Source organism: Clarias gariepinus, chromosome 6, assembly GCF_024256425.1.
Source record: "Clarias gariepinus isolate MV-2021 ecotype Netherlands chromosome 6, CGAR_prim_01v2, whole genome shotgun sequence".
Lineage (NCBI taxonomy): Eukaryota > Metazoa > Chordata > Actinopteri > Siluriformes > Clariidae > Clarias > Clarias gariepinus.
The window spans coordinates 1,551,120-1,574,230 of record NC_071105.1 but is presented as its reverse complement, the minus strand read 5'-3'; the positions used below and the strand labels follow the sequence as shown (position 1 = coordinate 1,574,230).

Sequence of the window (23,111 nt, the reverse complement as noted above, 5' to 3'; positions counted from 1 at the left end):
GAAGGGCCACCAGAACGCCCGTGATAAACAGAAGACTTTGTTGGGTTGAAGATCTTAAATGTTGGGGCACATAGAGTCGTCCGAAGTGCTAAGCATATCTCCCTGGGTGTTAAAGACTGTAGAAAAGGGCTACAGGATTCATTTTGCACATCGCCCTCCGCATTTCCACGGCATGATTACCACCTCTGTGATACCGGAAAGGGCGCATCTGTTGACTCTCGAACTGCAGGCATTGCTGGAAAAAGGGGAAATAAAACAGGTTTTCCAAGCTACTACAGTCTTTATTTCCTGTCTCCCAAGAAAGACGGGGTCTGCGTCCAATCCTAGATCTTCGCGGACTGAACCGCGAGAGACCTTGCCGATGCAGTATAATTCGTATAACAGTATTGCCAGGGTATATGACCTGTGACATGAAACTGGCTTTTAAAACACTATATTATTAGCAGAATTTGGCAGTTCCTCATCCAGATTTAAACCTCAGTTAATGACTGTATTTCAGCCTGCATATAAATCTGATGAATATTAACACCTGCTTGGTGTAATTGATTAATCATATACTTGACACTGATCCTACAAGATCCCTGGCTTTGTGCAAGTGTAAGATTTGATACTGGTTTAAAGCTAAAGGGTAGTCACACCAATTATTGATTTAATTGATTATTATTGATTTTGTCCATTTACTCCCGATTTTTGTTACTCACATTTTGTAAATTATTTAAAAAAAAAACCCAGTGAGACATAAGCTTAGGCGAAAGCCCCCTTTTCCTTCCGGGGGAATACACCCAAACCTGCTCTCCAATAGCAAAATCTCGCCCCCGGCTGTGAGTGTCATAAACACGGCGCTGCTTAACACCAGCGTCCGCCAAGTGTTCATGTGCCAACTCGTGAACACAGGACAGTTTGTCTTTTAACAAACAAAAATAATCTAACCCAGGCTTCGTGGATAAGTCCAATTGGGGAGGTGGCCTGAACACCAGGTCCACGGAGTTAGCAGCTCATGGCCGAACATTAAAGCAGCTGGCGTCAGCTGTGAGGACTCTTGCACTGCTGTGCGATATGCCCAGAGGCCCCAGCCCTTCTTTGCCGTGCAGAGGTCGCATCGGTGGACAAAGAGTTCACTGTCCGTATGACAGCCCGGCCAGTAGAACCGAGCGCGCAACCGCCGCAGCGTTTTAGTCACCCCGAAGTGTCCCGAACCGGAATGCCCATGTACCAAACCCAGTACACACGTCCGGAAAAAGCCCGCGGCACTAGCAGCTGAAAGCATTTGCCCGCGCCGCACGGCCGTTTCCACCGGCGTTAGAGTAAACATTCATGCAACACCAGGTGCATAAACTGGGAGTGGAAAGCTTTTACTTTTAGCCCTAGATGAGCAATTGCGGTGTAATCCGGTCTCTGGCCCACTTTAACCCATCCCAGTACCTTATGCAGGACCGGATCCTTTTCCTGCTCGGCAACAAGCTGATCCCGGTCCAGTTGTGGCAGAGGCTAAGCGACTACAGGTGATGCCTTAGACAACGCAATAACTCAGCTGCATGCCGGCTCGGACGGCTGATCACCACTGGAGAGTCCGGAAGACTGCACGGGGGGAATGTTCTGAGATGAGGGTTTCAGAGAGTGTTCTACGTCACAATTACCCACGCGCTCTTCAACTCGCTCGCAGTACCGACAACGCTCTTCGCTGCACGGCCGGCAGGATAAAGCATCGGCGTTAGCGTGTAATTTTCCCGCTCGGTGTTAACCGGTGAAATTGTAGCCCTGTAACCACCCGACCCAGCGCGCTAACTGCCCCTCAGTCTCTTTAAAACTAAGCAGCCAACCCAGCAAAGCGTGATCAGTCTGCAGCAAGAAGGGTTGCCCATAAAAATATGCCCGGAAATGTTTTTTTTTTTAAGTTTTAATACAGCTTTTATTTTATTTATTTATTTTATTTTATTTTTTTATACCAAACATTTAACACATAACACAAAAAAAACAAACAAAAAAACAAAAACAAGAAGCCATTGGAGATATCATATATTATTAGCAATAATAATAACCATAAACCTATAATAATAATAATATTATAATAATAATAATAGCCGGAAATGTTTAAGAGCTGCGACGACCGCTAGCAGCTCGCGCCGTGTGACGCAGTAATTCTTCTCAGGTCCAGACAACGCGCGGCTGAAGTAGGCGATAACACGCTCTTTATTCTCCAAAACCTGAGAAAATACAGCCCCCAGCCCTACATTGCTTGTGTCCGTGTCGAGGATGAACATGCGAGATATGTCAGGATAATCGAGGACGGGCGACATGACCAAGGCTTCACGCAATTGAGCGCAAGCATGCGCATGCACACTGTCCCAGCGAAATGGCTGGTACTTCCTCGTTAGCCCGTGCAGTGGCCTTGCGATCGTGGCGAAATCTTTCACGAACCGGCGGTAATAAGAGGCTAACCTGAGAAAGGTGCGTAGCTGCGACACATTTAGCAGTTCGGGCCAATTCTTTACCGCAGCAATTTTGGCTGGATCGGTAGCAATCCCTTGGGCACTAATTATGTGCCATCCCCACTGTCAAATATGGTGGTGGCAGCATCATGCTCTGGGAGTGCTTCTCTTCAGCAAGAACAGGGAAGCTGGTCAGAGTTGATGGGAAGATGGATGGAGCCAAATACAGGGCAATCTTGGAAGAAAACTTCTTGGAGTCTGCAAAAGACTTGAGACTGGGGTAGAGGTTCACCTTCCAGCAGGACAACGATCCTAAACATAAATCCAGGGCAACAATGGAATTGTTTAAAACAAAACATATCCATGTGTTAGAATAGCCCAGTCAAAGTCCAGATCTAAATCCAATCGAGAATCTGTGGCAAGATCTGAAAACTGCTGTTCACAAACGCTGTCCATCTAATCTGACTGAGCTGGAGTTGTTTTGCAAGAAAGAATGGGCAAGGATTTCAGTCTCTAGATGTGCAAAGCTGGTAGAGACATACAGTACCCTAAAAGACTGGCAGCTGGAATTGCAGCAAAAGGTGGTTCTACCAAGTATTGACTCAGGGGGCTGAAAAATTATGCACACCCCACTTTTCAGTTATTTATTTGTAAAAAATGTTTGAAGTCTTATATGATTTTCGTTCCACTTCTAACGTGTACACCACTTTGTATTGGTCTTTCACGTGGAATTCCACTTAAATTGATTCATGTTGTTGTTTTGATGTTTGTGGCTGTAATGTGACAAAATGGAGAAAAGTTCAAGGGGGCCGAATACTTTTGCAAACCACTGTATATAGAATTTAATTCAATATATTCAGAATGCATTCAATATATATAGAATTTCATTTAATATATTCAGACTTTTCATTCAATATATATAGAGTTGATTTGATTCTTTCATGAATATTTTCCTAAATGGCTTGCCATAATATATATCACATGTCCAAGCTTTTTGCACAGTAGATATTTCAAGCTGTATTTTTGGTGTTATTAACTTTAAGAGAGAATAAAAGAGAGAGGTTGTTAAGGGAACACAGGTGTTTATAGCTGCCATAACCTAAGTGAAAACAAGAACTAACCTGTTTTTTTTTTTTTTTTAACATTTACCGCAATTTGATAAAAAAAAAATTCTGAGCATTTAGTGAATTTTGGCACAGTAACAGTTACTCTGCTGCACCTACAGTTGATATGTTGCTATAGGAAGTTGAGACATTTTGTGCTGTGCATATGTGTGTGTGTGTTATGCATAATTCATGAATGAGACACTGTCAAAAAAGTAATGGTTTTGCAGGCGAAGCGTAATCGCAGGAGGTGAGGATTTAGAAGTTTAATTAATGAAGGAAACATAAACAAACAAACACAAAACTCTAAGACAATCCAAAACAAGAACTGGGGCAAACGCTAAAAAAGCCAATGGAACAAAACAGCAGAATTAAAAACAAGATATCTAAACAGCTTGAACAAATCAACAGTTGAACAGAACATACAGTAACAGTATCAGTAAAATCAGTAAAATCCAGGCTTCTTATAGCCAAACTAATCAATCATTCACCTGCATCCTGGGAAACTAAGTTCAGAAGAAACAAAACAGAAGTCTTAGGACGCAAGGCGCCTTCTAAGTTAACCCTGGCATACACGCACAAGAAAAGGAAGCAATAGGAAATGGAGAGTTTATGTTTGGATTATTGCAGTGTTGCAAACTTTCCAACTTCTCTCAAACTTTCTGAGCTTTATATAAGCTGCAGTAATCACTTCCCCATTACTGAGCTAATGCACTTCTGCAAAATATTCCTTTAAACATAGTGTACAGTTCAAACCACAAGTTGATATACAGAACAACCACAGATAAAAAGATTTTTAAAAACATCCTGTGTTTCATTCTTATACAGTATATTATTATTTCACTTCCCTGCACTGACCAGACACTGACCAGTGTTTATTCTGGAAATCCAATAATAATAATAATAATAATAATTATTATTATTATAATGATAAATCAGAAATTTACTTGTGCAGCAGTTTTATTTATACACTTGAATTAATTTACATGCGTTGCTGCTGCCTTCTCTAACCCAGCTATACTGGATTCTTCATTTCATTTTCTCCTTTAGTAAATTTTATTCTTACGTAAATGTTGTGTACATTCTATATTTATGGCTATTATTTTTATTTTGTAAAATGTATTTTTATTACAATTTTTATTTTGGTTGTGTAAAACAGATGTTTCTAGTGTATTTTTTCTTGTAAAATTTTGTAGTATAGTTTTATTTTTTGTGTAAATTTGATGTTTTTCAGTATAATTTTACTTTTAGTGTAATCCTTTTTTCGGTTTTACATTTTTTTTTTTTTTTTTATTTAAAATTTTTAGTGTAAATTAGATTTTTAATTGTATATTTTTAATTATATAATATAATCATTTTTTTTTCAACTGCTGAGTTTTAGAGCGTATGACTTTCAACTACTGACTTTTAGAAGCTGCTGATTGGCCTATTGTCACTTGGGAAATTCCAAGCAACTCAGCCTACAGTCTCAGAAAATAGACCTGTTGGCTTCTACAAGTCCCTTTCCTCCTTACGAATAGTTATTTTTTTTAAAAACTTAAGGTACAACGAACATCTGTACAGACTGTTGGTGGTAGATATTAAGCCTTATGAAATGCAAAATTTCTAAATCTAAAGCTGAAATTCTTCAAGGTTTTTGCTGTGCTGTGCTGGGACTAAGGCAACTTCTATTCTTACTTCTTCCGCATTAAAAAAAACTCTTCACAAAGAACAGACATCACAGACATACGTCTATATTCCATAACATTAAGGCTTGGGTATATAGCAGGGCTTTTAAAATTGTATAGTTTAAATCATATTGAAGCTGATAATACATGTGATGTTAGTAAGCAGGTATTCTGTATATGTTATGTTAAAATAAGATTCCTTATGTAATTTTGGCCGCTATGTTGCATAAAAGTGTACATAAAATTTACACTGGACCTATAATTTTCCACATGTTTGTACACTTTGTTTAAATGATCCAGTATGAACTATTATTTTTATTTATTTATCCTATATATTTATTGGCAAGAATATGAAAAGAGGATCAGCTATGAAGTCGTTATTTGTCCCATATACAGGAAGGCCCAGTGGCGTTAGGTCCTGTGTGTCCCAGCATGTGAGGAATTTGGGGTCATAGGTCAGATATCATACAGTTTCAGACAGGGGTAAGAGCCTTGCTGTTAAACCACCCCTGCCTTACTATAAGTATATCTCAAATGGTAAAGCATTAAAATAAATGTGTAATACAGTGGTGTGAAAAACTATTTGCCCCCTTCCTGATTTCTTATTCTTTTGCATGTTTGTCACACAAAATGTTTCTGATCATCAAATACATTTAACTATTAGTCAAAAATAACATAATTGAACACAAAATGCAGTTTTTAAATGATGGTTTTTATTATTTAGGGAGAAAAAAAATCCAAACCTATATGGCCCTGTGTGAAAAAGTGATTGCTCCCCTTGTTAAAAAATAACTTAACTGTGGTTTATCACACCCGAGTTCAATTTCTGTAGTCACCCCCAGGCCTGATTACTGCCACACCTGTTTCAATCAGGAAATCACTTAAATAGGAGCTACCTGACACAGAGAAGTAGACCAAAAGCACCTCAAAAGCTAGACATCATGCCAAGATCCAAAGAAATTCAGGAACAAATGAGAACAAAAGTAATTGAGATCTATCAGTCTGGTAAAGGTTATAAAGCCATTTCTAAAGCTTTGGGACTCCAGTGAACCACAGTGAGAGCCATTATCCACAAATGGCAAAAACATGGAACAGTGGTGAACCTTCCCAGGAGTGGCCGGCCGACCAAAATTACCCCAAGAGCGCAGAGACAACTCATCCGAGAGGCCACAAAAGACCCCAGGACAACATCTAAAGAACTGCAGGCCTCACTTGCCTCAATTAAGGTCAGTGTTCACGACTCCACCATAAGAAAAAGACTGGGCAAAAACGGCCTGCATGGCAGATTTCCAAGGCGCAAACCACTTAAGCAAAAAGAACATTAAGGCTCGTCTCAATTTTGCTAAAAAACATCTCAATGATTGCCAAGACTTTTGGGAAAATACCTTGTGGACCGACAAGACAAAAGTTGAACTTTTTGGAAGGTGCGTGTCCCGTTACATCTGGCGTAAAAGTAACACAGCATTTCAGAAAAAGAACATCATACCAACAGTAAAATATGGTGGTGGTAGTGTGATGGTCTGGGGTTGTTTTGCTGCTTCAGGACCTGGAAGGCTTGCTGTGATAGATGGAACCATGAATTCTACTGTCTACCAAAAAATCCTGAAGGAGAATGTCCGGCCATCTGTTCGTCAACTCAAGCTGAAGCGATCTTGGGTGCTGCAGCAGGACAATGACCCAAAACACACCAGCAAATCCACCTCTGAATGGCTGAAGAAAAACAAAATGAAGACTTTGGAATGGCCTAGTCAAAGTCCTGACCTGAATCCTATTGAGATGTTGTGGCATGACCTTAAAAAGGCGGTTCATGCTAGAAAACCCTCAAATAAAGCTGAATTACAACAATTCTGCAAAGATGAGTGGGCCAAAATTCCTCCAGAGCGCTGTAAAAGACTCGTTGCAAGTTATCGCAAACGCTTGATTGCAGTTATTGCTGCTAAGGGTGGCCACACCAGTTATTAGGTTCAGGGGGCAATTACTTTTTCACACAGGGCCATTTAGGTTTGGATTTTTTTTCTCCCTAAATAATAAAAACCATCATTTAAAAACAGCATTTTGTGTTTACTTGTGTTATCTTTGACTAATAGTTAAATGTGTTTGATGATCAGAAACATTTTGTGTGACAAACATGCAAAAGAATAAGAAATCAGGAAGGGGGCAAATAGTTTTTCACACCACTGTATGTGTATATCATTAGCATCATTGCACTCATTGAGTCACAATGTCATTATTTTCACTTCTGTTATAGGCAGGAGTACACTTTACTGTAGTTTGTGGTGATGCTCATTTTTATTTTCACTTTTTGTGACACCTACTGTATGTCATTGAGCTGCAGGGCACACAACTGTACTGTGTGAGAAGTTACAAGACTGCTGAAACCTGGGAGCTTGGCATGTCTGCAACTCACATAGACGTTGACATCACATAGGAGGGCCATTTCAACATTCAAGCACAACGAGAAAGCGCAATATGTTTGTAAATTGCATTTACTTACTGAGACATTAGCTTTAGATTTAGTTTTTCTACATTGTATTATATGCTAGTTTTTAACAGTTTGCAAATCCTTTTCCTTACTTTAATTTAACTTAAATTACTTTGCTGAACTAACAATCTTTTTTTTGTTCGTCAGGGACGGGGCGCCATCAGTGGTAATGCCTACCAGTCTGTTCCACGACAAACCAGTGCGCTCAATTGCATCTCAAAGCTGATTAAATATATCTGTGGCTGATGTGCGCCCGTGCATCGGAGACAAACCCAGCAACTCTTCTGTTATTTCAAATTGATCATTAATACCCCTGATGAAAATGGCTAGCTGAGCAGTGTCTGTGTTTTCGTCAAGCCCCACAGAGTATGCAGTGAAAACTCGAGGTTTGTTGCGTAACTGATCATAAATGTCATCGGATAACTCGCTAATAGACTCTGCTACAGTGTTTGCCGATAGAGAGAGATAATTGAACAAGCTCTTCTTTTCTGGACATAGAATATCAGCGACTTTCAACATGCAATTCTTTATAAACTGTTCTTCAGAAAATGGCTTTCCTGCTTTAGTGATCAACTCACTCATCATATAACTTGCTTAAACTGCAGCATCAGCATCCTTTTTGGCTTAATGGAAAAGACTTTGCTGGGACGTTAGTTCGCTCTCGTTTTTTTTTTTTTTTCTCTTGTCTTCCTGGTAATTATCATACTGTTCTCTGTGTTTAGTTGAGTAATGGCACTTGAGATTATATTCCTTTAGAACGGCAACTTTCTTGAATCTGTCTATGTTCATCATCCACCTTCCTTTTTAAATTTGTAAAGAGACATGTTTTCATTAGCAGCCAAACCACTACTACTAAAAAATAAACTACTTAACTACCAGCTCTTCTTTTTTACACTTTTACAGATATTTAATTGAACTGCACTTCCCCCAATTTAATATAAATATAGTTTAAATTCTTATGAAACAACTAGAAAAAAATTGCTGGTTGGATTATACTATATTTTTGATAAGAGTTGCAGGCCGGAGGGGGGAGGAGCATAAATGGCCCATGGGCCGGCAGTTTGAGAGCTCTGCTGTACAGGGTTGCTAGAGGCCTGGGGCCGATCCCAGGGGACTCCCTGGACACACTGGACAGGGTGGCACTTCATTGCAAGGCAATTTGGAAATGTCTTTGGATTGTGGAAAGAAGGCAGAGTACCGAGAGGAAACCCACCAAGCACAGGGAGAACATGAATTTTTGCCCAAATAAATTGGCTAAAGAAATCTAAATAGAAATATTCTAACTAAACACAGTCTTATGAACATGTATGTATGTGCAGTACATTCTATCTAGGTTTCTTTAAAAGGTAATTTGAGTTTCTCCAAAACAAAAAAAAAAACATTTGTAATTTGGGTCTTTGCCCGGGTCCTAATCAATTATAGACAGAGAGAGAGATCAGATAAACTGCTTGTGTGCAAATATACCATTTCAGAAAAATCTTTAGAGTCATAAAATGAAAACACACTTTTCACTTTGATCAGCTGTAAAATAATAAATTTCATTAAGCAAGAGCTCAGTGGATATTAATCACACACAAGTTCTTTTCCATCATCACAGTGGGCAGAACCAATGCTATTCTTTTTTGACCCAGATGAGGATGGGTTCCCTGGTGAGTCTGGTTTCTTTCAATGTTTCTTCCTAGTACCATTTCATGGAGTTCGACCTTGCCACTGTCACCATTGTCCTCGGCTTGATCATCAGGGACAATCTTATCATTTTGATTCATACAAATTCACATTTCATACAAACCTTACTAATTCTTTTGATTGTGTAGAGCTGCTTTGCGACCATGTCAATTGGTAAAAGTGCTATACAAATAAAACTGAATTGAACAAAACTGAATTAAATCTTCTGACTGAAGAGCTGCTGGATTTATAACACAGTGTATCACCTTCAGCTATCACTATCAGCTTAACAGAGTATTTCTCATTCCAGTCAGAACTTTTTGACCTCTGATTTATTTTCACTTCCCTTACAGTAAGAGACCAGTTGATGACTGGAAGTGGAAGTTTAGTGAAGTTTAGAGAAAGAGATGTTGAGGGATCACTTTTTTGCAGGTTGCTACACACTAGACACTCCAACTTAACGATAACTGGGACTTAACCACAAACTGTTTATCTAAGAGAAACGGTGCTAAACATAACGCTGGGTTTCCGAAATTCCCCAATAAACCCTAAAAAAAGTGAAACAGTGTTAAGAGCAGACATGCCACACATCTGGACCAGGTTGTCATGAGTACTGGTTCATCAGGCAAGCTATTTTTATAACTATAACTCATCACTATTTATAACTGTTGCACACATTGTGTATATAATAGCCTCACTCATTGCACTCCCCATAACAATAACATGCGCACATGTATATAAACTGCTCAAACCACAATATCATAACCATGGTATACAATATCCTCCTTTATTGCTTTCATTTATAATCAATTGCACTCATTGTATATAACTCCTTCTCTGTGTACTGTTTACATATGCAAATTATTTTGCACTGCAACAGATGCACTTCTGGTTAGATACCCTGTATTGTACCAACCATGTACTGTACAGACACAATTAAGTTGAATCTCATCTGAACATAAACTTAATCTCATCTCATCTCGTTTGTTATAAAATTTGAACAACATAGCTTTCAGCAGGTTATGGTCGCTGAACCGCTGGATGTCCAGGTGGTGCTCTGAAAACAACGTGGGCTTCATAGACAATTGGAAGACCTTTAAGGGCAAAGCTGGCCTGTTAGGGCGGGACAGTGTCCATCCCACTCGGGAAGGTGTTGCTCTTATTTCCTGTAGTATAGCGCATAGTTTTAGAAGAGGCCTAGTTGATGGGTGACAATCCAGAGCCCAGGCCAGAGAGCAGACAGACAGGCTAAACCAACCGTCTGCTAGCTGCATATACTGTAGTCATCACTCAGGGTTCATCATATTGAGACGGTGTCTGTTCTGTTTACACAGCGCTGAACTACCGTAATTAAACATACATTCACAGCAAATACCACACAGAGTTTTATTAGTAATCCCCCAGAGTTATCAACTTTGATTGGATCACCGTCTGACCCCATAGAACTCGATCAGGCGACTGAATATTTAGAGTCGACATTACATTATACCTTGGATAACGTAGCCCCAGTTAAACCTAAATGGCGTCAAAGTAAATTGTTAGTATTTCAAATAGCATGGAAGGAGAGCATCCTGAACTATAGAAAAGCTCTTAGTGTAGCTAGATCAACATATCTCTGTACTCTTACAGAAAATAACAAAAATAATCCTAGATTTTTATGTAATACTGTAGCTAAATTAACCAGAAAAAGACCACTGCAGAAATCTCCACAACAACATCGTGCAATAGTGAGGACTTCATGACCTTTCATAATAATGGAATTGTAAATATTAGGCATAAAGTTGAGGCTTTGAAACCGGATGATGTAATTGATGCAGATGTTAAACTAACTATGCCAGATCGGAACCTAGAATACTTTACTCCCCTTTAAGAGAATGAACTAATTTCACTCATCTCTTCTGCAAATTCATCAACCTGTATATTAGATCCTGTACCGACACATTTTCTCAAACAGATAGTACCAGCAATAACAGAACCCCTGTTGAGAATAATTAAATTTTCACTCAGCATTGGTTATGTTCCAAAATCTTTTAAATTAGCAGTTATGAAACTGATAATTAAGAAACCTGACCTCGACCCCTGTCAGCTGTCCAATTACAGGCCAATATCAAACCTCCCCTTTATCTCTAAGATTCTGGTAAAAATAGTAGCGAAGCAGCTATGCTCATATCTACATAGAAATGGCATACATGAACTGTATCAGTCAGGATTTAGGCCTCATCACAGTACAGAGACGGCACTCGTTAAAGTGGTAAATGACATCCTATTCGCCTCTGATCAGGGTTGTGTAACTATGCTTGTATTACTCGACCCCAGTGCAGCTTTTGGCACCGTTGATTATAGTGTTCAAGTTCAAGTAGGCTTTATTGTCATTACAACTATATACAGTTAGTACACAGTGAAACAAAACAACGTTCCTCCAGGACCAAGGTGCTACATGCAACATAAATTTACAACATAAATTAACATAGACACTAAACTAGCTAACCAAGAGGCCTAGTTAGCTGGCTAGCAGAGACAGGACAGAGAGACCTAAGATAAATTACAACATAAATTAACAAAAACTAACTAGCTAAGTATAACTATTTTACAGACAACATAAAGTGCACGTGCAAATGTTCAAACAAGAGCATCTTCACAGATTAGAAAATGTAGTAGGAATTAAGGGTACAGCCCTCTCCTGGCTCAGATTCTATTTGACCGATCGTTATCAGTATGTAGATTTAAATGGTGATTATTCTGCATGTCCTCTAGTGGAGTTTGGTGTTCCACTAAGTTCAGTTTTAGGCCCACTGCTTTTTTTCTCTTTACATGCTTCCTTTTTCTCCTTACATGCTTCCTCAGGGTACTGTATTATTTTTCATTGTTATGCTGACGACACACAGTTATATGTCTCAGCAAAACCAAATGAGAAAAAACTGCTAAAGTTGAGCAATGTGTAAAGGATATAAAAGACTGGATGCTAATTAACTTTCTTCTAACTTTAGATGGCCTTTCTGTTCTATCTAGTGCAATAGTAAGAGGCCTCAGTGTGATTATAGATTCTAGTCTTTTATTTGAAGCTCATGTAGATAATATCACCAGGATAATATTCTTTCACCTCACAAATATTGCCAGGGAATATATTGTCACTAAACAATGCAGAAAAACTAGTTCATGCTTTTATCACCTCTAGGTTGGACTGTTGTAACGCCTTACTGTCTGGTTGTTCAACTAGGTGCATAAACAAGCTTCGGTTAGTCCAGAATGCAGCAGCGAGAGTCCTCACTCGAACCAGAAGATACGACCACATCACCCCTATCTTATCTTCACTTCATTGGCTCCCTGTGAAATTTCACATTGATGCTAAAATAAAATACTACTTATGACATATAAAGCATAAAATGGTCCCGTGCTGCCGTATCTGTGACTAGAGGGAACTGCTAGTGTCTTCTGATCCGCCACTCCTACTTCGATCAAAGGATGCAGGCTGCTTATCAGTACCGCGTATTATGAAAACTACAGCTGGGGGCGGAGCTTTTTCTTACAAAGCCCCAAAGTTATGGAATAGTCTTTCAAATAGTGTTCGGGACTCAGAAACAGTCTCAGTGTTTAAGTCCAGGCTAAAAACCTATTTATTTAGCCAAGCATTTTTATAAATAGATTAGCCTTAGGTAAAGGAGCAGATCTGGGGGACTCATGGACGTAGAGTATTAGGTGAACTGGTATGTTTGGATGCTGTCTTCCTCACTGTCATTGATCACTCAGGTTTGTTAACGGTAAAGTGATTGGTTGCTTTACATCTTAGGGAGCCCTCATGTCTATGTTTCCTTCTGGCTCTCCCTTTTAGTTATGTTGTTATAGTTACGGTAGTCCTGCTGGAGTTCCTGCTTGCACTTAACACTAAATATACATTCACATTATACATTATGTGACTGTGACCATACCTAACTGTTTCTCTCCTCTTCTTCACTCCTCTCTCCTGTTCTCTCCCACCCTCTCTCTCTTGAGCTACAAATGTTGTTGCTGAGCTTTCATTGATCCAGACTCCTTCTGCCCTCTGGACCTTTCTGACTCATCCTTGTCACATGGACATCCCATCTCTTTGGGATGTTTCTGGTGTCTGGGGACGATTTATACTCTACCATGAAGACGGTTCTGGCCTTGACTGATGTTGACAGCTGTTTCTCTGAGTACTTGACTTGGCTGCAGTTGCTCGATAGTTCAGGAATGGAATTTTACCAGGATCTACCTGGCCTCCATATTAACATTTACATTTACATTCAGGCATTTATCCAGAGCGACTTACATTTTTTTTATCTCATTACACACCTGAGCAGTTGAGGGTTAAGGGCCTTGCTCAAGGGCCCAACAGTGGCAACTTGGTGGTTGTGGGGTTTTGAACCTAGGACCTTCCGAACCACAGTCCAATGCCTTAACCACTGAGCTACCCCTGGCACTTAACATCAATTAACATCAACTGTTATGCTGAACTGCCTGCCACCTAACACACAGTATGAATGCAGATCAATTCCTGCTCTCTGTTTCACCCAGATGAGGATGCGTTCCCTGTTGAGTCTGGTTCCTCTCAAGGTTTCTTCCTATTACCATCTCAAGGAGTTTTTCCTTGCCACTGTCACCCTCGACTTGCTCACCAGGGACTATCTGACCATTTTGATTCACACACACTCACATTCCATACAAACTTAAATAATTCTTTTGATTGTGTAAAGCTGCTTTGTGACAATACCAATTGTAAAAAGTGCTATGCAAATAAAATTGAATTGAACTGAATATATACAGTATATATATATTTTGTTAGTCTTGCTGGATAGCGTGATTGTCATTAGATTACAACAGCTAACCTAAATAAAAAATATTTATCTTTCTAAATGTTGAACTCCTAAAAGTGTTAGAAACTAATGAGCATTAATGTGAAGTATGTACTGTACACACGTAGGCAGGTGATACACACACTCAGGGTGTAATCAGAACAGGTTTACTCTACTAATTTACTCTACTACTCTAATTAATCTCCAAGGGTTTAACAGTTTAGAAAATCCAAGCATACCATATAGTCCACTTTGCCTCGGGGATAACTTAATAAAAATGTGGCAAATGTTTGTGTTGACCTCAGTGAGCTTTACCACTTCCTCGGGTTTGTGGATTCCCATAATCAGATTCCTGTTTTTGTTGAGAAGTCTGTAAAAAAGAGAAGTGCATATATCTACAGATTAAATGTAAAGCAGATGATGCAGTCCTTCCTTAAACATAAATTTACATAAAGAATCGTCATATTAGATTATTCATCACAGACACATTAGTGCGTTTAATCTACAACCAGACCTAAAGGAAATACGCCATAAGCTCATTGTCATTAAAATGTTAGCCTGATTGCTTGTAGCTACAAACACATTGTATGTGTTTTTCCAGTTTGATAGATAAAAAATTATGTAACTTTGACTCAGACTCAGACATTAGTGGAATTATATAGAGAAAAAAAGGGGAGTTTTTACAGAACTGTGTTCTGATATACTGCACAAATGAATTAATTAAATAAATTATGTATTAATTGGAAATAAATTAATAAAATAAGTCTTTAAACTTTTACTATTAATTATATGAAACATAAAACTACTGCTCATTGTTGAAAATACTTTTATTATAAAAGTTAACAATTGAAACTTGTATGAAAAGTATTTTAAAATAAGAATTTTTGGAATAGCTTCTTGTAAGAGGAAATTAAAATTTTGGCCATTTTTCTGACCTAAATACTTTTTCTCGGATGTTTTTGTAGGTCAGTTTCAGGGAAACTAAACAGTATAGCTTTGTGGGTAAAGTCAGTGGTTTATAAAACCTTTAGATTGACTGAGAATATGTTCAGCTGGTAGTACAGTAGGTTTGTGACTCATGCTCAGGTGCACAGTGCTATTATGTAAATATAGAAATTACGGGTAAAGCTGGGTTCTTTTCTAGGATTATTGTGAACTTTTGGGTGAAAGCAGTGAACTGGGAAGTTGTTAGTTGGGACATCACACCAGTCTCAGAATAATTCACAGTAACAAAACAAGTTCTTACAACAAAAGTAACTTCATGGCACAGGGATTCCTGTTGTTAGGACTCAGATCTAGGCCTTAGGACCATTAAGATGTTTTTGCAACAAATGCTATAACCAAATGTTTCCTTATCTAAAAAGGGCTACAAGATGAACCAATTTGGAAGCTTAAAGATCGAACGATGAATTCAAATAACATTATAGTTATAAGTTAAACACTTGACCGGTTTGATATATTACAAAAAAAAGAAAAGATTGTACCACACACTAACCCAGTTAATACACGTTTCCCCTAACTCACTCATCCTATTCTCTATAGTTCTTATCCTGTACAGGGACTCGGAGCCTGTCTAGGAGCCTATCCCAGGGGATTCTGGGGAACCTCTCAGCGGACACACCAGATCTAGACAGACCTGGAGGTGTGACTTTAACCCTGGATGATGGGTATTAGGTCACGGTGGTAACCATTACGCCACCATGCCACTAGTTAATACACACTTTAAAGGGAAAAACCCTTTAAAAGGTTAATTAAGGTTCCAAAAACTAAACTCATTCAGAAACTCTAAGTTAAATGTTAAAAAAAATACTTTAATGATTAAATTATTTGCAGGAAAACATTTTAATTTCACTCTACTAAATGAACACCTTAGGAACTTTTCTAAAATTTAATTAAGAGTATACCTGAAGGATGCAAATTCAAGAAGAACAGTAAACACCTCCTCTGACAGATATCACAGCTTGCAAACGCTTTTTATAGCCAGCTAAAAGTCTTTTAATCCGTGTACTTGGGATTTCCTCTTATTCTTCCTCACAAAAGTCTTCTAGTTCTGTAATATTCTTTGGTCTTCTTGCATGCACAGCTCTTTTAAGATCTACCCACAAATTTTCAATGATATTTAAATGAGGGATTTTGATGGCCAAAAACTTTAGCTTGCGTCTCTTGAGGTATTCCATAGTGGATTTCGAGGTATGTTTAGGATCATTGTCCTGTGTTAGAAGCCATCCTCTCTTCAGCTTCAGCTTTGTTACAGATGGTGTGATGTTTTCCAGAATTTGCTGGTATTTAGTGGAACCCATTCTTTTCTCCACCCTTGCAATGTTTCCTGTGTGACTTGCTGCAACACAACCCCAAAGCACGATAGATCCACGCCCATGCTTAATAGTTGGCAAGGTGTTCTTTTGATGAAATGCTGCTCCTTTTTTTTCTCCAAACATGCCTTTGCTGATTGTGGCCAAAGAGTTCTATTTTAACTTCATCAGTCCACAGCACTAGTTTGCATCAGGCGTCTGTAGATGTTCTGTTACATACTTCTGACGTTGGATTTTATGATAGGGACTCAGGTAAGGTTTTCTTTTGCTGACTCTTCCATGAAGGTCTTGTCTGTGCAAGCATCACTGCACAGTGGACCGGTGGACCACCACTCCTGAGTCTGCTAAATCTCCCTGCAGGCTTTTTGCAGTCAAATGAGGGTTTTGATTTCTCTTTCTGTCCAGCATACGAGCAGTTCTCTCCGAGAGTTTTTTTGGTTTTCCAGATCTCATCTTGACCTCCACAGCTCTCCTGAACTGCCATCTCTTAATTACATTTCTCACTGTGGAAACTGCAAGCTGACAATGCTTTGCAATCTTCTTGTAGGCTTCTCCTGTATTATGGACATCAATAACTTATATTTTCTGAGTCTTACATAGCTGCTTAATATTTTCATATTTCATATTATTGTATTTATATTTGTACAGCCATTATTAAATATTTGTACAGCTAAGTTTTTATATATTTTTTTTATTCTATATTATATATTTTGTTGTTTTCTTTTTTCTCTGCAGCTAAGTTTTTCTATTCTTAATTATTTTTTTTATTAATAAATTTAGATTTTAAGGTCATGAGCGGTCATATAAGCATTTCACTGAATATCATACTGTGAAAAAAAAAAATATATATATATATATATATATATATATATATATATATATATATATATATATATATATATATATAGGGGTTGGACAATAAAACTAAAACACTGGCCAATTTAGTGTTGGAGATTTCATAGCTAAATTTGACCAGGCTGGTGGCCAATCTTCATTGATTGCACATTCCCCAGTAAGTGTGTGAAGGTTTAATTAGCAGAGTAATAGCACAGTTCTGCTTAAAATATTTGCTCAAACAACTTCATGGGTGACATGTCAGAGTTTAAAAGTGGACAAATTGTTAGTGCGCATCTTACTGGCGCATCTGTGACCAAGGCAGCAAGTCTTTGTGATCTATCAAGAGCCACGGTATCCAGGGTAATGTCAGCATATCACCAAAAAGGGAGAACCACATGCAACAGGAGTAACTGTGGATGCAAGAGGAAGCTGTCTGAAAGAGATGTCTGGGTGCTAACCCAGAATTAAATGTGCACCTCAACTCTCCGGTTTCCACCAAAACTGTGCATCAGGAACTCCACAGGATCAATGTACATGGCCAGGTTACTATAGCCAAACTTTTGGTCACTCATGCTAATGCCAAACGTCGGTTTTAATGGTGCCAGCAGCACCAACATGGGGGATCAGCAGCAAATCTTGGGCTGTGGACAATGTGAAACATGTATTGTTCTCTGATGAGTCCACCTTCACTGTCTTTTCCACATCAGGGAGAGTTATGGTGTAAAGAAACCCGACAGAAGCGTATCATCCAGACTGTTGCATGCTTACAGTGAAGCATGGGGGTGGATCAGTGATTGTTTGGGCTGCAATATCATGGCATTTCCTAGGCCCAATACTTGTGCTAGATGGGCACGTCACTGCCAAGGACTACCGAACCATGGCCACAAAAGGAGGCCCTGCACCATACTAATGAATTATTGTGGTCTAAAACCAGGCGTTCCTGTTTCATTGTTCATCTCCTGTGTATACATATACAGAGGTTGAACTAGATTAGAGACCAACTAACCTCAACCTTAACTTACAGTGGCTGACAAATCATAACTTGGTTGTTTTTTTTTAAGGAAAAACTAATTTCGCTTTTGAAGATACTATAAACTACAATAAAGATACAATAGACTATAACAAAAAAGCTAGCATTTCTATATGAAACAGGAAATGGAGTAAAGCCGACATGGAATATTAGAGAAACTTCCTCACAAGGTCAGAGTGGAAAAGGTACTGTAAATGTTACATCTTCATTTCTTTATTTGCCCAAAGTATCAGCTCCACGCTGTGTTTTGTTTAAAATTTTAAGAGCATTCAGATCTTTCAAAGTGTTTTTCACAGACAGCTTGGTGTTTATAAATATTTATCCCCCGTCATACCGGGAAAAATTTAGTCTTTCTAAATAGCACACATGTTCAACATGACTTCCTTCCAGTATTGAGTAACAGAGCTGGCACACACACACACACACACACACACACACACACACACACACACACACACACACACACACACAGAGACACACCTTTGTATTTTATGACTTAAGACGAGCCGAGTGGGAGGAGATTTAAGCAGCGAACAGCTGAACACTGAGAGAAGAGTTCATATAAAGGAGAAGGGAATAATAAATATAGAGCCGAAGACAGAAGAAAAAGGTAAAGTGTCACAATTCTTATCCTTTAGGTTGTTGCTCAAGTTTTTGTTTTTCTTTGTTGTTTCATTGAATATTGTATGTCAACGTTCATTTATAAAATCAACCCTTGCCTAGTTAAATCACAGGTGTTCTAGGTGTTAACAAGATGCCATAATTTGGAGTCGGATACCAAGGAGGGAAAAAAAAAAAAAAAAAGTGTTTTACAACATGCTTAACTTTTATAGTATCTTTACTGAAACCCTTACTGATAAGAAAACATTCTGTTGTAGGTAGAACAGAACGAAACGCCAGTGTAGAACTAATACATGCTCTAAGAACACCAGGTCCAGTAGATACTCTAATGTGACTTAACACATACATATATTCAAAAAGAATATTTTATTAAGGAAAAGTAATACGAAACAATGTTGTGAACTGAAGCAACCTGTAATTTAAAAATAATGAACCTACTTCAGTTCACAGCATCGTTACGGAATGAGTCAGTGTCACTTGTAAGAGGAAATAAAAGTTGATTTTGAGTTTTGTATTACTTTTCCTTAATAAAATATTGTGTAGTAAAATCAGTTCATTCTATAAATCTCTCTCTCTCTCTCTCTCTCTCACTCTCTCTCTCTCACTCTCTCTCTCTCACTCTCTCTCTCTCTCTCTCTATATATATATATATATCATCTAGATTTTCTTAAGAGTTCTACAGTTGTTCCTATGAGAGATCCTTTAAAGATCTTATGGTGCTTGTGCTTGGTGTCTTTAATGACTCCATGGATGTGTAAGGCTACTTAGTGTCTTAATTTTTCAATTAAATCCTTAAAGAACTCATGGATCAGTAGCTTAATGTTAAGCCACAGGCACGTTCTAGATGTTAAGCAGGAAGAGCTGAGCAGTAATTTGAAGTATAGCACACTTACTCAGATGCTGTACACACTCTTAGAACAAAGTGTTCTTCTTTAACTTTAGGTTTTTACCTTCTTGATATCAGAAAAGTTTCTTTTTTTATTTATTACTTTAAATGTAACATTAAAGTTAGCTGATACAACATGTAGCTTGGGTCTACTTAAAAAATGATACTTTTATTTCCCTATACAATTTTTTTAGCGTTATGATTTTTGTAGCAAGTACACGATTTCACAATGTAAAATTCCAGCTTTAACTCCAAACTATTTCAGTGTGGAAGCATAAAGCTGATTTGGGGAGAAAAAAAAATACTCAGCAATGAGAAACAGTTTCAGTGCCATGAAGCATTTTATTTTCCTCTTTAAGTCACAGAAATGTGTCTAAAGGGCAACAATATGCACAGCCTAAAGCAACCTAATTACCCTGATACTAAAATCCAAAATTCCATTATAAGGTTTATATCTCCACCAGAGGAAAAGTGGCTCAGGAGAAAGATAAGCTAAAAAAAAATAAGAATTCTGTCAGTTGGTCCTGAATTATTTTATTTCACATTTGTTAAAAGTTCTTCAGTCATCTTTCTCGAGGAACGTTACAAATGAAATTGGAAACAATTCCAGATAAAAATCTTTTACTGAAATCTTAGAACCTTTAATGATGCAATAAATCCTTAAAGAACACATTTTGTTTGTTTTTCTGAAATTGTACATAAATTTGTATTAGCACCATGATGTTACTGAATATGAAAATTAATAATTCTAAAGTTTATAAATACTATTATAAAAAATTATAAATACTTTTAACTTACTTAATTATTTTGGTAACAAATTATTTAAAATATTATGTTTTTTCCCCTAATAAAAATCATATTATATTCATTCCTTTGATCCAAGTTATTTATTTATTTATGACTAGCCTCACAGTAAATTGTTTACAGAGTTGAATTAAACCTAAGATTGACTGCAAAATGTTAAAGAATCTTTAATGAACCTTACAAATTCTTATGATTTACTCTTGTGTGTTTCCTTAATGTCTAGCATTAATATTTCTTCTGTTTCTCCCACCAGGATGTTGCTAAACACCACAGATCTCTATGACAATGACTCATTTTCCTGTGCCTCCCCCTCAGTGGAAGGTTACCGCTACTTCGGTGTGTTCTGGGGTTCCATCGTTATGGTGGTGGGAACTGTGGGGAATGTCCTGACCGTTCTCGCCTTCACCACTGATTCCCGTCTGCGTACTCGCTTCAATGTCCTCATTGTCAACCTGGCAGTGGCTGACATCCTTTACTGCACCATCCTGCAGCCAGTGAGCATTGACTCTTACCTGCACCTGCGCTGGAGGGGCGGAGCTACTTGGTGTCAAATGTTTGGACTCCTCCTATTCCTGTCCAACAGTGTGTCCATTATTACATTGTGTCTCATTGCTGTGAGTCGATACCTGGTGGTTGCTCATCGGAATTCACAAGTCGCTCGGCTGCTGTTGTCTCAACAGGGTGTCGCTGTGCTCCTCGTGAGTTCCTGGGCGCTCGGGCTTGCCAGCTTTGCCCCTTTGTGGCCTGTCTACGTCTTCGCACCTCAGGTCTGCACCTGCAGCTTCCACCGTGTAAAAGGTCGCCCTTACACCACCATCCTGCTGTTCATGTACTTCTTTTTAGGGTTGGGCTTTGTTGGACTTTTCTACTTTCTGATCTACCGGAAGGTGCGTGTTGCTGCAAAAGCACTGATCAAGTACAGGCCAAGTCGACGCTCCTCAAGGCGCAAACAGCCTGAACCCGAAGGCACGGAAGGGGATGATAGCGGGATTGGACTCGGGACTGCAACGACTCAGAGCAGTGAATTCAGCGGGCAAGCTGTTGAGGTAGACCACAATAAAACCAGTGTGAACGAACTACAAACCATTTCCAGAGACACCAATGCTGTTAGTGTGGTATCACATGGAAAAAAGGATTCCCCAAAAGCGGCAGCTCCAACTCCAGCTGCAACCCAAGCCAAAGCATCATCCTCGGGAGAAGACAACGAGTTTAAACGTGTAACCCGGATGTGCTTTACTGTCTTCCTGTGCTTTGTAGGTTGCTTTGTGCCTTTTCTGCTCCTGAACATTGCAGATAAAAAAAACAAAGCTCCACAGGTGGTCCATATGTTCTGTGCAAACCTCACGTGGCTTAACAGCTGCATCAACCCGTTGCTGTATGCAGCCATGAACCGCCAGTTTAACCAGGCGTATAAGGACCTTCTGGCCAAAGCAGCGTGGCCAATAATGTGTTTGTGGAAAAAAAAATAAATGTAGCCAGCAAAAACAGTCATTTTTGCAAGGGGGTGAAGCTGGAACTGATCCAACTCTTCCTACAATGTCTAACCAACGAAGGACTTTATCGTGTATGCTCTCTCCACTACCTGGTCTGACTCCACACCATGGACTCGCCATATCAGTGTCCAACTCCACTGCCGGGAACTTTGCTTCAACTCTGCCAAGATACGAGTAGAGACTCTATTAACCATAACTAATAGTAATCAATGCTAATGATGGACAGAGCAAAACTGCTAACTCAGACTCGACAGAATCTTCCATGCTTAGGCCAAGAGTGGTAGGGTTTAAAAACAAGCAGCACCAGTTGTTTTCATAACGCCTTACTTACCAAAAGATACGATTAGAGAAAGACGTGATCAAGTATAAACTAAAGGCTCAATATCAAAGTCTTTAATATAGTATGAATAAACGTCTAGGTATTCTTGTATCTCTACTGTATATTTAAAATCTGTACATTTAAAATAAATTATAAAACCAGTTTTTGCCTCAGACTGATCACAAGTCAATAATATTTGCAAATCTCCTTACAGACACCTGCACCTTACCATATTATTACAGAATTAGAAATTTTACAATAGTTTTTTTTTTTTTAGTTAATAGTAACCTCAGGTTGATTCCTACTGGGCTTAACAAAATAAAATTAAATATTCTTTAGTAGGATGCCCCAAAACAACACACATATATGTGAAAGTTTGTGCTCCCCACCTTTTTATAATGGAACCCAAAGGGATGAAATTTACCTTTATTTTGATTTAAACAAAAAACAAAAACAATGAATGAAATAAAATTTTTAATAAATTTAAATGAATAAGTAAAAAAAAAACTTTTTACAAGATCACTATTTATAAATTATTATAACCATGCTTATAATTCATTAAAGTTAGTAACAATTCCTTGTTATAAATACAGTGATTGTTTAAAAAAAATGACTTAAAAAAAAATCTAACAATGACTAACAAAGCTGTACT

At 38.4% G+C, this 23,111-nt stretch overlaps 1 protein-coding gene across 2 annotated transcripts; it reads left to right on the top strand.

Moving 5' to 3' along the window:
• The first annotated feature begins 18,811 nt into the window (after window positions 1-18,811).
• On the top strand, window positions 18,812-22,621 carry gpr84 (G protein-coupled receptor 84). Of its 2 annotated transcripts, none has more exons than XM_053499203.1 (2): window positions 18,812-18,946; window positions 20,901-22,621. In XM_053499203.1, exon 2 carries the CDS (start codon window positions 20,902-20,904, stop codon window positions 22,114-22,116), a length of 1,215 nt encoding a protein of 404 aa, XP_053355178.1. In that variant the 5' UTR covers window positions 18,812-18,946; window position 20,901; the 3' UTR covers window positions 22,117-22,621. The 2 variants fall into 2 exon arrangements, with proteins under 2 accessions (XP_053355178.1, XP_053355177.1); XM_053499202.1 differs by lacking the exon at window positions 18,812-18,946 and adding an exon at window positions 19,617-19,711.
• Window positions 22,622-23,111: the final 490 nt, after the last annotated feature.

Coding starts and splice junctions, on each gene's coding strand:
- gpr84 (XM_053499202.1), top strand. CDS start 19,671: ATGGTGCTTGTGCTTGGTGTCTTTAATGACTCCATGGATGT. Junction 19,712..20,900: donor TTTAATGACTCCATGGATGT/GTAAGGCTACTT, acceptor TTCTCCCACCAG/GATGTTGCTAAACACCACAG.